Source organism: Oncorhynchus masou, chromosome 14 (genome assembly GCF_036934945.1).
Source record: "Oncorhynchus masou masou isolate Uvic2021 chromosome 14, UVic_Omas_1.1, whole genome shotgun sequence".
Classification (NCBI taxonomy): Eukaryota; Metazoa; Chordata; class Actinopteri; order Salmoniformes; family Salmonidae; genus Oncorhynchus; species Oncorhynchus masou.
This window is the reverse complement of record NC_088225.1, coordinates 9,858,113-9,874,086: the sequence shown is the minus strand read 5'-3', so window position 1 is coordinate 9,874,086 and position 15,974 is coordinate 9,858,113. Positions and strand designations below refer to the sequence as shown.

General features: G+C 42.9%; 2 protein-coding genes across 2 annotated transcripts; both read right to left on the bottom strand.

Annotated features, from left to right (window-relative positions):
- Positions 1-30: 30 nt before the first annotated feature.
- Positions 31-9,805, bottom strand: icam5 (intercellular adhesion molecule 5). Its single transcript, XM_064986260.1, has 11 exons — positions 9,548-9,805; positions 7,518-7,781; positions 7,092-7,421; positions 6,374-6,724; positions 5,986-6,249; positions 5,559-5,888; positions 4,690-5,040; positions 4,302-4,565; positions 3,876-4,205; positions 3,249-3,512; positions 31-2,818 (listed from the first exon to the last, which is right to left on the bottom strand). The coding sequence occupies exons 1-11, from the start codon at positions 9,606-9,608 to the stop codon at positions 2,613-2,615; spliced, it is 3,015 nt and encodes a 1,004-aa protein (XP_064842332.1). The 5' UTR covers positions 9,609-9,805; the 3' UTR covers positions 31-2,612.
- Positions 9,806-10,844: 1,039 nt separating this feature from the next.
- On the bottom strand, positions 10,845-15,701 carry angptl6 (angiopoietin-like 6). The gene is made up of 7 exons (XM_064985660.1): positions 15,628-15,701; positions 14,381-14,862; positions 14,041-14,181; positions 13,674-13,893; positions 12,070-12,263; positions 11,425-11,695; positions 10,845-11,302 (listed from the first exon to the last, which is right to left on the bottom strand). Exons 2-7 carry the CDS (start codon positions 14,840-14,842, stop codon positions 11,118-11,120), a joined length of 1,473 nt encoding a protein of 490 aa, XP_064841732.1. The 5' UTR covers positions 14,843-14,862; positions 15,628-15,701; the 3' UTR covers positions 10,845-11,117.
- Between the last annotated feature and the right edge of the window lie 273 nt (positions 15,702-15,974).

Here is a 15,974-nt window from a genome sequence, read left to right as displayed (position 1 = left end):
CCTTCAATAAAATGTTCACTGGCGACAGACTGGCATTGGCATGTCATAATCAGTGAATCTTGTTTATTTATGGGCATACACAAGTCACTTTTAAAAACATCTTTGAAAATAGTTTTATAAAGGAAAATGAATGTTCAGATTCTATTGTAATTAGACTACAGCAAGCAATACAATTAACTATTGATATAGAAATAGGAACATTCTTATTAAATGCCTTTGTAGGTTGTCAGATGCAAGACACTTGAACAGGCAAAAATCTACAAAAGCATTTAAAAAACGCTAGTCACACTAAAAAAAGCTCATAGTTAGATTGTGCAAACAGAATTCAACAAACTGTACCACTGAATCAAGGCCTATGTATCAACAGTATTCTGATTCATTTTCTAGACTAAGGTAAGCACACACACATAGCTACTTCATACTTACATAAATCCTCAAATTTTACAACACTATTTGTTCAAGAAGGCAGCCAGCACATGGCAGTAATACATTTCATGTTGTTATTTTCTTATACAGTACAATTCCTAGCAGGGGTACAACTTTCACTGGAGACGGGGGCATGTCCCCCCCACATTCTGAAAGTAAATTTTGTCCTCCCCAGTTTTATCATTGGAATGTGATACAAAACTAGGCAACGGTGTGCTTTAAGACCACGCGGATGTCTCCGAGCCGTCGCATAGGCTGTTTGGAGTGTTTATCTGACTGGATATTTTAAAACAAATAATAATATTATGTCCCCCCACTTCTAGAACCAAAGTTGCGGCCCTAGTCTAGACTACACATAGTTGACATTGACTCCAAATCCTATACAAGTATATTAACAGTAAACTCACATAGATGTGTTACTCAAAGTCACATTCAAAGTCAAGTAAAATACATTTCTCCGATTGAATCGCCAACCTAATCTTACATTTTAAATAATTTTGCAGATCACGCAGTCTCATTGTTGTTTGAAATAAATTATATTTCGTTTTTCATTCAGAATGAATTGTTCAATGATGTGGATTAAATGTATTTTTAAGGATTTTATTTATTAAATCCCAGTGTTGCATGTAGACCAAATAATTTTAATGTTGTACAAAAGTGTTACTGTGCGTGAAGTTTAAAATGCATTCTGTCATTACAAAATGTGGAATGTGATATATTTGAACCCCACCCCCCTCCAAAAAATATACACAAAAAAACAAACATTTTATTAATAAAATATTGTCTTCCTCAAATTAAGTACACGATGACACAATATTTACAAGCGGGGGGGATTCTTATTTAATTGGTCTTCAACTCGTGGCTCAGTCACTTCAGTGGAAGTGGAGTTCACAGGAGATTGTTGGAACCAATCTATGGGGGCGCTATTTCATTTTTGAATAAAAAGACCTGCCCGTTTTAAGCTCAATATTTTGTCACAAAAAGATGCTCGACTATGCATATAATTGATAGCTTTGGAAAGAAAACACTGAGGTTTCCAGAACTGCAAAGATATTGTCTGTGAGTGCCCCAGAACAGGAGCTACAGGCAAAACCAAGATGAAACTGCAACCAGGAAATGAGCAGGATTTTTGAGGCTCTGTTTTTCATTGTCTCCTTATATGGCTGTGAATGCGACAGGAATGAGCCTGCCCTATCTATCGTTTCCCCAAGGTGTCTGCAGCATTGTGACGTATTTGTAGGCATATCATTGGAAGATTGACCATAAGAGACTACATTTGCCGGGTGTCCGCCCGGTGTCCTCCGTCGAAATTGGTGCGTCATTTTCAGCTGCTGGTATTTTTCCATGGGATTCTGAGACGAAAGCAGGCTTCCACGAACGGCATATCAATGAAGAGATATGTGAAAAAACACCTTGAGGATTGATTCTAAACAACGTTTCCCATGTTTCGGTCGATATTATGGAGTTAATTTGGAAAAAGTTTGACGTTTGCCATGTTTTGGTGACTGAATTTTCGGTTCGTTTCGGTAGCCAAATGTGATGTACAAAACGGAGCGATTTCTCCTACACAAAGATTCTTTCAGGAAAAACTGAACATTTGCTATGTAACTGAGAGTCTCCTCATTGAAAACATCCGAAGTTCTTCAAAGGTACATTAATTTATTTATTTGGTTTTCTGGTTTTTGTGAAAATGTTGCGTGCTAAATGCTACGCTAAATGCTAAGCTAGCTAGCAATACTCTTACACAAATGCTTGATTTGCCATGGTTCAAAAGCATATTTTGAAAATCTGAGATGACAGTGTTGTTAAGAAAAGGCTAAGCTTGAGAGCAGGCATATTAGTTTCATTTCATTTGCGATTTTCAGTAATCGTTAACGTTGCGTTATGCTAATGAGCCTGAGGCTGTATTCACGATCCCGGATACGGGATGGGTAGTATCAAGAAGTTAATCGGGAGAAGACGGGCTCGTGGTAATGGCTGGAGCACAATCAGTGGAATGGTATCCACGCTCCGTTCCAGCCATTATTATGGACCGTCCTCCCCTCAGTAACCTCTACTGGACTGGAGTTAGCCTGCCCAGGAGCAGATTAGTTCTGAAATGTACCTGGCTAAAGGGTGAGACACTTTCCTATGACTGGCTATCCCGAGTTGAAATCAGAGTTTATCTAATTTACTGAGGTAACTCCTCAAACCTTCGTAGGATACCCCTCTGGATCATGGTTGCCTTCCCCTGTTGTAGACATTGGCATCAGTGGAACGTTGTTTGGCTGGTTGACTGGTATGAAATCATAATGTCCTTGTCTTTTCTTCCTCACACAGAAGACTATCGGGACTATCAGGACAAATACCAGGAAAACTAATACAATCGCCCAAATTATACTGGAGGAGCCACCTGAAGGGGAGGAAATAGAAGAAGAACAGGAGAGTTTAGACATGATTCAGACCAATTCTGTTTATAAATTAATTCAGGCGAGCTCGTGATCTAGGATTCGTGTTTCAGCTCTGTGGAATTGAATGCGATTTATTTATTTAACTAGGCAAGTCAGTTAAGAACAAATTCTTATTTTCAATGACGGCCTAGGAACAGTGGGTTAACTGCCTGTTCAGGAGCAGAACGACAGATTTGTACCTTGTCAGCTCGGGGGTTGAGCTTGCAACCTTCCGGTTACTAGTCCAACGCTCTAACCACTAGGCTACCCTGCCGCCCGCTCATTCATTTTACTGAAAGAATATGAAGTATGTCTTATGACAACATGAATCACTACATCAGGGTTAACTACGTTTCTACCATAACATGTCCCACAGTCGGTCAGGTATAATACCTTTCATAGTTAATAATGTTGTTCTGGTGGCCGTCCCAACTATATTCGTGGCAGTGCAGATGTAGATCCCAGCGTTGGTAGACGTAGCTGCGGTGATTCTAACAGTCCTCTGGCGCCCCTCAGTGGACAACTTCACATTGCGTGCAGCGGTGTAGTTCCACTTCATCTCAGGAGGAGGGTTCCCCTCAGCACTGCAGTTCAGAGACACATCACTGCCTGCACTCACCTCCACTGTGTCATTCCCTAGAAGGAACTTAGGAGCGTCTAAGAAGAAAGAGTAGACCACTCAAAACGATGCAACTTATGGGATGTCAGGTGGGTTGCCATGCAATTCAGTTGAGACTAAAATACAGTAACTTAAAACTTAAACTTAAAAGGTAAACAATTATGTAAAACCTGTCTCAATCACTATTAGGCCTATTCTACCTTTAAGATTGGTTAGAAGTGTGGAAAGCTGATAGCATGTGTCGCTAGAATTAGTTAAACGTTTGTAAAATAGTCCAATAATAACATACTTGAAGGATAGAAACATGACTTACACAAGATGTCAATAACAAGCTTGTGAGAGGCTTGTCCATGTTTTTGATTTATGATCATGAAAAAGATCAAGATTAATAGCCAACTCACAGTGCACAGTAATGCTGAGAGGTTCTGATGTCACTGTAGGATGGGGTTGTGGTCCCTCTGGTCCCAGGTCCAGTTCTGCTCTACATCTATACTGATCTCCATCATCATCTCTACTGGGGCTGATCATCAGAGTAGCTGACACATCCTCTGGTCTCTTACTGACGTTACTGTAAGTTACATTATCTAAGGGTTCATTCCCTTTGTACCACTTCACAACCAGGTTCTGTAGAGGAGCGATGTTCTGAATGTCACACTGCAGCTGGTACTGTGTCCCCTCCACCATGGGACCAGAGTGGCTCAGAACAGAGATGGAGATGCTGTCTGGAGTCTCTGTAGACGAGGTTCAACAATGTAAAAAACCCTCAATGCTGATATACAGTTAAATAGAAACATACCTTTCATATTCACAAGGAGGACAATACTCACTGTAGAGAATGACTGGAAGTACTTTTAAGGGTTGTTCGCCATCATTGAGATTGATGTAGCATTTGGGTTCTATTGTCCAATCTGTAAGGTTATTCACAGTCCAGGTGACAACGTTGACATCTTGTTCTAAACTTTTACCTCCGAATGTGGCCTCCCAGCCCATCCCATCATGGTCTGTGGATGATGTGCTGCAGTTGACTGAGACTGAGTCTCCATATCTCACCACCACTCTGGGAGGGTTGAGCTCAAGAGGAACGGTAACTACTGTAAAAACATACAAGAATGAAGACATCAATGTGAAATCCACATCAAATATAAACTGTTCTGCCTTGTGAGATAAGTGAGGGTGAATTAAATAACGTGAGCACCGAGATGAGCTGGAAAATACCTTTTGGCTTGGCTGTTCCTGGAAGGGTGGTCATAGTTCCTGGAGTTGAGGGTGCTGTGGAGAACATCGTTGGGTGTTGTTGTGGAGGTACATCTACTAGGACATGTATCTGCTTGGTGATGGAGCCCAGTCTATTTGTGACTGTGCAGTTGAAAGTTGCATTAGCTGTTACTCTGGAGATATTGAGAGTACGCAGGCGCCCCACAGTGGTCTCATTGGCATTTCCCTCTGCAGTGTTGTTGGTCCACCTCAGCTCAGGAGGAGGGTTCCCCTCAGCACTGCAGTCCAGAGACACATCACTGCCTGCACTCACCTCCACTGTGTCATTTCCTGGAAGGAACTCAGGAGCGTCTGAGGAGAAAAGGAGGTACTTTTAGAGTAGACCACTCAAAACGATGCAACTTATGGGATGTCAGATGGGTTCCCCTCAGCACTGCAGTTCAGAGACACATCACTGCCTGCACTCACCTCCACTGTGTCATTCCCTAGAAGGAACTTAGGAGCGTCTAAGAAGAAAGAGTAGACCACTCAAAACGATGCAACTTATGGGATGTCAGGTGGGTTGCCATGCAATTCAGTTGAGACTAAAATACAGTAACTTAAAACTTAAACTTAAAAGGTAAACAATTATGTAAAACCTGTCTCAATCACTATTAGGCCTATTCTACCTTTAAGATTGGTTAGAAGTGTGGAAAGCTAATAGCATGTGTCGCTAGAATTAGTTAAATGTTTGTAAAATAGTCCAATAATAACATACTTGAAGGATAGAAACATGACTTACACAAGATGTCAATAACAAGCTTGTGAGAGGCTTGTCCATGTTTTTGATTTATGATCATGAAAAAGATTGAGATTAATAGCCAACTCACAGTGCACAGTAATGCTGAGAGGTTCTGATGTCACTGTAGGATGGGGTTGTGGTCCCTCTGGTCCCAGGTCCAGTTCTGCTCTGCATCTATACTGATCTCCATCATCATCTCTACTGGGGCTGATCATCAGAGTAGCTGACACATCCTCTGGTCTCTTATTGACGTTTCTGTAAGTTACATTTTCTAAGGGTTCATTCCCTTTGTACCACTTCACAACCAGGTTCTGTAGAGGAGCGATGCTCTGAATGTCACACTGCAGCTGGTACTGTGTCCCCTCCACCATGGGACCAGAGTGGCTCAGAACAGAGATGGAGACTCTGTCTGGAGTCTCTGTAGACGAGGGTCAACAATGTAAAAAAACCCTCAATGCTGATATACAGTTAAATAGAAACATACCTTTCACATTCACAAGGAGGAAAATACTCACTGTAGAGAATGACTGGAAGTACTTTTGAGAGTTGTTCGCCATCATTGAGAGTGATGTTGCATTTGGGTTCTATTATCCAATCAGTAAGGTTATCCATAGTCCAGGTGACAACGTTGACATCTTGTTCAAAACTTTTACCTCCGAATGTGGCCTCCCAGCCCATCCCCTCATGGTCTGTGGATGATGTGCTGCAGTTGACTGAGACTGAGTCTCCATATCTCACCACCACTCTGGGAGGGTTGAGCTCAAGAGGAAAGGTAACTACTGTAAAAACATACAAGAATGAAGACATCAATGTGAAATCCACATCAAATGTAAACTGTTCTGCCTTGTGAGATAAGTGAGGGTGAATTAAATAATGTGAGCACAGAGATGAGCTGGAAAATACCTTTTGGCTTGGCTGTTCCTGGAAGGGTGGTCATAGTTCCTGGAGTTGAGGGTGCTGTGGAGAACATCGTTGGGTGTTGTTGTGGAGGTACATCTACTAGGACATGTATCTGCTTGGTGATGGAGCCCAGTCTATTTGTGACTGTGCAGTTGTAAGTTGCATTAGCTGTTACTCTGGAGATATTGAGAGTACGCAGGCGCCCCACAGTGGTCTCATTGGCATTTCCCTCTGCAGTGTTGTTGGTCCACCTCAGCTCAGGAGGAGGGTTCCCCTCAGCACTGCAGTCCAGAGACACATCACTGCCTGCACTCACCTCCACTGTGTCATTTCCTGGAAGGAACTCAGGAGCGTCTGAGGAGAAAAGGAGGTACTTTTAGAGTAGACCACTCAAAACGATGCAACTTATGGGATGTCAGATGGGTTGCCATGCAATTCAGTTGAGACTAAAATACAGTAACTTAAAAGGTTGTAAACAATTATGTAAAACCTGTCTCAATCACTATTAGGCCTATTCTACCTTTAAGATTGGTTAGAAGTGTGGAAAGCTAATAGCATGTGTCGCTAGAATTAGTTAAATGTTTGTAAAATAGTCCAATAATAACATACTTGAAGGATAGAAACATGACTTACACAAGATGTCAATAACAAGCTTGTGAGAGGCTTGTCCATGTTTTTGATTTATGATCATGAAAAAGATCGAGATTAATAGCCAACTCACAGTGCACAGTAATGCTGAGAGGTTCTGATGTCACTGTAGGATGGGGTTGTGGTCCCTCTGGTCCCAGGTCCAGTTCTGCTCTACATCTATACTGATCTCCATCATCATCTCTACTGGGGCTGATCATCAGAGTAGCTGACACATCCTCTGGTCTCTTATTGACGTTTCTGTAAGTTACATTTTCTAAGGGTTCAGTCCCTTTGTACCACTTCACAACCAGGTTCTGTAGAGGAGCGATGCTCTGAATGTCACACTGCAGCTGGTACTGTGTCCCCTCCACCATGGGACCAGAGTGGCTCAGAACAGAGATGGAGACTCTGTCTGGAGTCTCTGTAGACGAGGTCAACAATGTAAAAAAAACCTCAATGCTGATATACAGTTAAATAGAAACATACCTTTCATATTCACAAGGAGGAAAATACTCACTGTAGAGAATGACTGGAAGTACTTTTGAGAGTTGTTCGCCATCATTGAGAGTGATGTTGCATTTGGGTTCTATTATCCAATCAGTAAGGTTATCCATAGTCCAGGTGACAACGTTGACATCTTGTTCAAAACTTTTACCTCCGAATGTGGCCTCCCAGCCCATCCCCTCATGGTCTGTGGATGATGTGCTGCAGTTGACTGAGACTGAGTCTCCATATCTCACCACCACTCTGGGAGGGTTGAGCTCAAGAGGAAAGGTAACTACTGTAAAAACATACAAGAATGAAGACATCAATGTGAAATCCACATCAAATGTAAACTGTTCTGCCTTGTGAGAAGTGAGGGTGAATTAAATAATGTGAGCACGGAGATGAGCTGTAAAATAGCTTTTGACTTGGCTGTTGCTGGAGGGTGGTCATAGTTCCTGGAGTTGAGGGTGCTGTGAGGAAAATATTACGTTATGCTGTTGATGATCTCATCTCTTCTAAAATGTGTTGAAAGGGGAATCGCCTTGCCCAAAATATTCAGATGTTATTTCCTATTGTGCAAGCACAGTCCCCAAATCCAGAACAAATTCAAGAAAGCGTACAGTATTATATAGAGCCATTATGGTATGGAACTCCATTCCTTCTCATATTACTGAAATAAACAGCAAACCTGGTTTCAAAAAACAGACAGAGCACATCTCACTGCACAATGCCACCCCCCTATTTGACCTAGATAGTTTGTGTGTATATGTATTGATATGTAGGCTGTGTGTGCCCTTTTTTCAATTTATGTCTAAAATGACATACCCAAGTCTAACTGCCTGTTGCTCAGGCCCTGAAGCAAGGATATGCGTATAGTTGGTACCATTTGAAAGGAAACACTTTGACGTTTGTGTTAATGTGAAAGACTGTTATTTTGTATTTATTTTGTACCATTATCTTTGAAATGCAAGAGAAAGGCCATAGTGTATTATTCCAGCCCAGGTGCAATTTAGATTGGCCACTAGATGGCAGCAGTGATGTGCAAAGTTTTAGACTGAACCAATGAAACATTGCATTTCTATTCAAAATGTTGTCTCAAGACTGCCCAAATGTGCCTAATTTGTTTATTAATAACTTTTCATGTTCAAAATTGTGCACTCTCCTCAAACAATAGCATGGTATTCTTTCACTGTAATAGCTACTGTAAATTGGACAGTGCAGTTAGATCAACAAGAATGTAAGCTTTCTGCCAATATCAGATATGTCTATGTCCTGGGAAATGTTCTTGTTTCTTACAACCTCATGCTAATCGCATTAGCCTACGTTAGCTCAACCGTCCCGTGGATGGGACACCGATCCCGTATGTGTTCCAAAATGAAGGTCAAAGCATTCTTATTTTTGACAATGGTGGATCTGTCGAATATGGAGCATCCATAGGTTAGCACATACAAGACAAACTACCATACTAACAACAATGCACCACACCCACCATCAGTGTTTTTCAGAAGTCATTTACATTGTTCTCAATGTTGTACAGCATGGACATTCACACCCACCACACCCGTTTAGACAATGTCATATCACTCAATGACATCAACAGTGTCTGTGTTTTACCTGAGTGAGTGTAAGTGTATTTCTTGTGATTTTATGTTATTATATAATTGTATTCTTTAATTAGGATCATGAGTTGTGACCTGACCAGGAAAAACTCAGGACCCTGTCTACTAATGACTGTTACCTTATTGCATTATTGCGACATATCAATATTCATTTTTTTTATTGCTCATGAAATACTTAATTTCTTGAGTTTAATTGCTCTCAAATGTTAGTCTTCAAATTGACCATCGTGCGGGTAAAACTAATTTACTTTATCAACAATCAACTTCCGTTCAAGTTCGGTTTGTGGGAGTTGAGCACATGTTTAAGTACCACCCTGGGAGACAGCAAACAGTTACTATATCACCAGAGTAGATAATAACTACGGTCAACATAAAAATAATCCACACAGATATCACAGCAATAGATATTAATAGATAAGTATGGAACAAATTAAACACTCACCTCCATGTAACAGCATGAGCATGAGCATGAGGAGGCCCAACATACTCTGGAGTGAGATCATGGTCGTTCTCTGCTGAGCAAGGTGGGGGTATTGCTGAGCAAGGTGAGGGGGATGGGGGATGTCGTAAGAGAGGATGCCCTGACTGATGGTCCACCTGTTGGTCCAGGCTCGGTCTTAACACTGTGCTAATGCCAGTTACTGTATCTCAGGCAGAGAGGTTACTGTGTGAAGCAAGTGTTTCGAAGAGGAAATTCAAACCCTGCCCTGATGCTGAGTAAAGAGGAAACTGCTAAAACGGAAACATGACATCGTGGTTGAAAAAGTACCCAACTGTCATACTTGAGTAAAAGTAAAGGTACCCTTGTAGAAAATGTAAAGTTACCCTTGTAGAAAATGTAAAGGTACCCTTGTAGAAAATGTAAAGGTACCCTTGTAGAAAATGTAAAGGTACCCTTGTAGAAAATGTAAAGGTACCCTTATATAAAATGTAAAGGTACCCTTGTAGAAAATGTAAAGGTACCCTTGTAGAAAATGTAAAGGTACCCTTGTAGAAAATGTAAAGGTACCCTTATAGAAAATGACTCACGTGAAAGTCACCCAGTAAAGTCCTACTTGAGTATAAGTAAAAAAAAGTATTTGGTTTTAAATAAACTTAGGTATCAAAAGTAAACGGAATTGCTCAAATATATTTAAGTATCAAAAGTAAAAGTATAAATCATTTCAAATTCCTTATATTAAGCAAACCAGAAGGCACAATTTTCTTGTTTTTTTTATTTAAATTTACAGATAGCCACGGGCACACTCCAACACTCAGACATAATTTACAAACAAAGCATTTGTGTTTAGTGAGTCTTCCAGATCAGATGCAGTAGAGATGACCAGGGATTTTCTCTTTATGTGTGTGAATTAGACCATTTTCCTGTCCTGGTAAGCATTCAAAATGTAACAAGTACTTTGGGTGTCCGGGAAAACGTATGGAGTAAAAAGTACATTATTTTCTTCAAGAATGTAATAAAGTAAAAGTCATCAAAAATCTAAATAGTAAAGTACAGATACCCCATAAATCGACTTACGTCATACTTTAAAGTATTTTTACTTGAAGTACTTTACACCACTGCATCAAACCACAAAGTCAGTTCTCATAAGCAAAATAAATGGACTCCTAACTCACCTTGTGGTGTGTGTACTGTATGTGTGTGAGAGGATAGATAGATAATATCAAAAAGTAATGTTCAAACATTGTTTTGCAATTTTTTATTAAATAAATACATTGCCGTTAGAAAACAATTCCACATGTTGTGTTGGCATGTCAGTCTAACGCTGTCTTATTAACATACCTGTTTAACATATAAGAACTTCATTAACATCCTTCCTCATCCATGACGGAACCATAATATTGCCCTGATGCCTGATTGACATGTGTGTTTAACACAGGAGGCTGCTGAGGGGACGACGGCTCATAATAATGGCTGGAACGGAGTGAATGGAATGGCATCATGAAACTATTCCACTCCAGCCATTACCACGAACCCGTCCTCCCCAATTAAGGTGCCACCAATGGGGAGAGGGTTAGGTGGGTTTGATCATCATGGTGACCGTCTTGAGGGAGTAGGAGCCCCCGTGGAACTCTGCCCAGTAAACCCCGTCCTGGTAGCGGCTGCGGTAGTGACCCCCTCGATACCACACGCCGTTTAAGTTGGAGTGGGCACACATGTGGTACCACCAGCCCCCCTTCTGGAAGTGGGCACAGTTCCCTAATGAGGAAATGGAGAGCGAAACCAACTCATCAAGCCAAACCTGGGTGTTCAAACAGGCAGCCATGAAAAGAGGCAGAAAAGAAAAGAGAGAGGGTAGTAGAGAGTGAGAGAGGATTCACCTGAATAAGCATCCTTATCCTTGTCCAGAGTTGTAAAGGCTTTGTCATTGTGCCAGGACATTGAGTCTCCGGCGTTGCCTTGGTATTCCCCCAGCCTCAGACGGTACCAGTCGCTCTCAGGCTCCAAGCGGAAGCTGTCGTACTCTGCAAACACCTGGCGGCCCTGCCAGTCCTCCATGGCCACCCGAAGCTTGTAGTGGGCCTGCTTGGTCAGCCAGTAGAGGTGCTCCAGACCCAGCCAGTACTCTCCATCCAGGTTCCCAAAGCCTTGCTGTGGTGGAGGGGTACGACAGATAGTTTAGGGTTATGTTCACTGTAGCAATAGTTTTCATGACTTCTGTGGTGTTAAACCGTCCTCAACTGAAGGATACTCTTGAGTCTCTGAGCTCTAATACCAGCTGTTTTTCTGGTTTTATAGCCCACTGTGATGGTTGCCAATTACAGTAACTATAGAGCTCATGTTTCATCACATATAATCTGCTGAAATGAAAGGCAAATGGAGGAGGGGAAAGGATTATGGGTCTGCAGTGCACACACACACTGTGTGTTTTGTATTGCAATGGTAATAGCACACTGTCTGACGTCATAACAAGCTCTTGAGCGCTTCACTTTTAGTGGCTCAATGCACATTGGAGGTGAGAGCACCTTGTACTGCTCCCAGGTCCTGAAGAAGTTGACTGATCCGTCCTGTCTCCTCTGGATGACGGTCCAGCCTCCCTGGGTCTTGGTCTGTTCACACCAGGCCTGCAGAAGCCGGTTGGCGCTCTGTGGACGCAGCAGGTAGATCCCATTGGTGGTCTCGCCCGAGTCCAGCACATGCTGGCAGTCCCTCCAGGGTCCTGAGGGACAGAGGTAGTATAGGTATGTGGCTCGCAAAGGCAGTTAGGATTTCGGAACACACCTGAGTTCAAATAGTCATAATTGTGCTCGATTGAGCCTGCCTGGTGCAATGGAACTAATGGAAGTCCAGAACGTCCAAACTCCATCCATCTGCCACTGGGTAGGCTCAACCAAATCCTGGAAATGAGGGAGTGAGTGAGGCATGTAATGGGGAGAGTGGTCTGGAATTGTGTTTGTGTTAGAGCCAACAGGGTCACAGATACATGTTTTCTCGCTTTGCTTCAGCTTATCTCTTTACTGCCTGAAGACATTCTTTCACCACACATGTTGTATGTCTTATGTCACACTGGGAGAGATAAGCGTACCCCGCGGGAACGGACACAGAAAGCCTGTCCGTACAAGGTGGTGTCACCCATCTGAATGCTCTGCCTTGTAATCTTACACATTCCAGTTGTGTGCACACCGTGCATTGTATGGGGGTATCGCCTTGTAATTCAAGGTTACATAGCAGTGTCCTAAAGAGGGCTGTGATTAGGTTGTGTGTGTGTGTGTGTGTGTGTGTGTGTGTGTGTGTGTGTGTGTGTGTGTGTGTGTGTGTGTGTGTGTGTGTGTGTGTGTGTGTGTGTGTGTGTGTGTGTGTGTGTGTGTGTGTGTGTGTGTGTGTGTGTGGGTACTGCTGGTAAATTAGATTTTTTTTAAATTCAAATATATTTAAATTTGGAATTTATCTTAATCGCTCTTTCTAAAGAGGAGGTGCTGACAAATCTGATTATTGGTGCCAAATTCTGGATTAGCTACTTTTTATGGTTTATTTCCTAAAAGAGAGGATTATATTTTGGCCCATTTGATTGTTATTTATAACAAATATTATTGACGAATTTGCAAATGTTATATCAAGGTCAAACCTTGTGTGTGTTACTCATTAACAAAGCCCCTTCTCTACTCTGATGAGAACAGCTGGCAGTTATTCGACATTGTTTAGGCATTCCCAGAGAGATAAAGTTCTATCAGCGGGTCAGTGAGTCCCCAAGCTTCTGCACAGTGTCTTCTGGAGTGTAAATAACACTGACAAAATACTGACACTGTTTCAAAACACAAACTCAAGGTCTGAACAGCAAACAATGAAGCATTTGAAGGGCCAAAAGAAAACAGCTTAATGTTGATGATTGTTGTCAGACGTGTCAGTGAAAAACAATATCGAAACAAAGCAGGAACCAATGAGATATGCGATGTATTGACTGAAATAGAAACAAGGTGTTATAATGTGTGATAATGCTGCCCGGGGAAGATACATAGTGTTACTCTTTCACACGGTCTTACAAAGACAGACTTTCATTCCTACATAGACAGTGTTGGTTAAGCTGAATGCGCCGTTGGCAGTTGTAAGCTCTGAGGGTGCCGTGATTTACCTGGGGTCTTAGTGACAGGGAAGCTTATGAAGGGGGCGTCGGTAGGGGTGTCGGCCATGGTGGTGGGGAGCACCTTTGTCCCCTGCAGGTGTTCTCTCTCCTCCTGTGGCTGTAGTGGAGGGGCGCCCTGGTCTCTCTGAACATCATTAGCCATCTCCTTGGACTCTGAGCTGTCATTCAGGGGCCCACTGGACTGGATACTCAGGGGTTCAGAGGTCATCTGTCCAATACAACATAAATATATAAAGAATTTTGTACAGAGCATTGTGGGTACTGTAGTATGTTATGGAACCACTTTAGCTTCATGGGTCAGGGTCAGTGCTTGAGAACAATGCCAGTGGTTTGATAAATACAGAGCTCCCCCTACCTGTGGAGGTGGGGTAGTGTTCTTGGTGGCCTGGCACAGCTTCTCCAGCCGGGCGATGAGCTGACTCTGGTTGCTCATCATGGAGGTGAGGGCTCCATACTTCTTCTCCAGCTCCCTGTAACTAGTGGAGATCTGCAGCATCTGGGATGTTGGTCCACCATGACCGAGCAACAGACAACGGGCCAATCAGGGATGTATCAAGGTGCTACATGCCTGTCATCAATAGGTAAAGGATACTAAGACGGTAAAGAGCAGTAGTAGGAGCAGGTATGCAGTTATATGATTCTAACTTCCCTCCTTATGAACACAACTGTTCCCACAATGCTCTCTGTCTGATTACCTGTGCGGTGGCGTTGAGCAGTAGGTTCTCGACCCGCCTCTGTTTGACCACCTGGTCCTTCTTGTACATAACCTCGTGCAGCAGCTGGGCGTAGAGCTGGGCGATGCGGGAGTTCATGCTGCCGCTCTCTTTCCGTAGCGCCCGCACCTCCGTAACCAGGGCCCCCTCCTGCTCCAGCTGGCCTCTCAGCTTCTCCAGCTGTTCCTGCTGACGGTTCAACTCCCCCCGCAGAGCCGTTACCTCTGAGTGGTTGGCGGCGCCGGTGGTGGACTCGGTGCTCACGCACAGCGCCCCCTTCAGTTTTTGCTGGGGAACAATGAATGTGTAGGAGCAGCGGCCTTCTTTTAGCTCTGAGGAGCGGGAAAGGCGCTTTTGGGACTCTTCCTTCCGCCCCCCCACCTCAGGCATGACTAGGAGGAGCCCCAGCAACAGAGACAGGCCAATAGGCAGCGCCTTCTCCATCTACCTGTTCAACTGCTCTTCTGTCCATGGAAATAAGCAGTGATAGAGATTCATTAGCAGATTTCCCCAATAAAACATGATACTCTATATCTAGAACATGTAGAGATGTATTCATTCAGTAAAAATAGCTTTTCCCCATTTCAAACAACTATAATTGTACACCAACAAGTACATCACAGTCAGACGGTGGCCACACAGATGCAAAATTCCATACAGGCATTTTCAGTGGAAAGCAGAGAATGTAAAAGTGCCACCACAATATCTTAAGATGCAGCTCAGACTGTCTCTCAAGCCTTGACAGCCCACCAGATGTTCCCCTGGAAGGTGAAAGTTAACACCCTTAACACTGTCTGCCTGGCTGGAGTTTATTAGCAAGTCAGCACTGGGGTGACAATGGTCGACAAAACCCAGACAGAGTCAACTCACACTTCCATCCCATTGATCAACACAATCCTTTCAGGGTCAACTCTGGCTACCACCATTGTCAACACCGTAAACACCATTATCACCTCAACATTGACACAACACACTATATTTGCGGGGGTCACTACTCCTCAACCTCAATGAAACACATTATTGGTACCAACAAGTGTCTGTAAGTAAACTGGAATACCAAAGAAAAATAATACATCACATGATTGCCAAATGGTAGTGTCAGAAGCCCTGTACCATATCGCCAAACATGAACCATTGATCATCTATCATTATAATAGCAGCACTGTTGTTATTAAATCTGAAAGGGGATCCTATCTTTGTAACTTTCAAAGTGAGGGAGCATGACTTACCTCAGTCCTGTTCAGAAGTATAGAGTCAGTTGGCAAACTCTGTCAACTGTGTTCCTGTGTGTATCCCAGAATCCTGAGCTCCAATGGGTACAGAATGGACTTCTTTAAAGCATCCTCATCCAGAATCCAGATGTCAGGACTATTGGACCTTTCCTTAGCATTGCCTCAGAATGGTGTACTGCCTCAGAATTGCCTCCCAATGAGAAAGTCCACTGCTGTGGCTGTAGCATGCAGCCCGGCGACCCTTTTTCCTGGTGTGTCTGAGCCTCACAGAGACAGGCAGACCAGAGAGACTGAGCTTCAGTAAGAAAGACTCAAGGGAAAAAGAGAACTACACACAACACTGA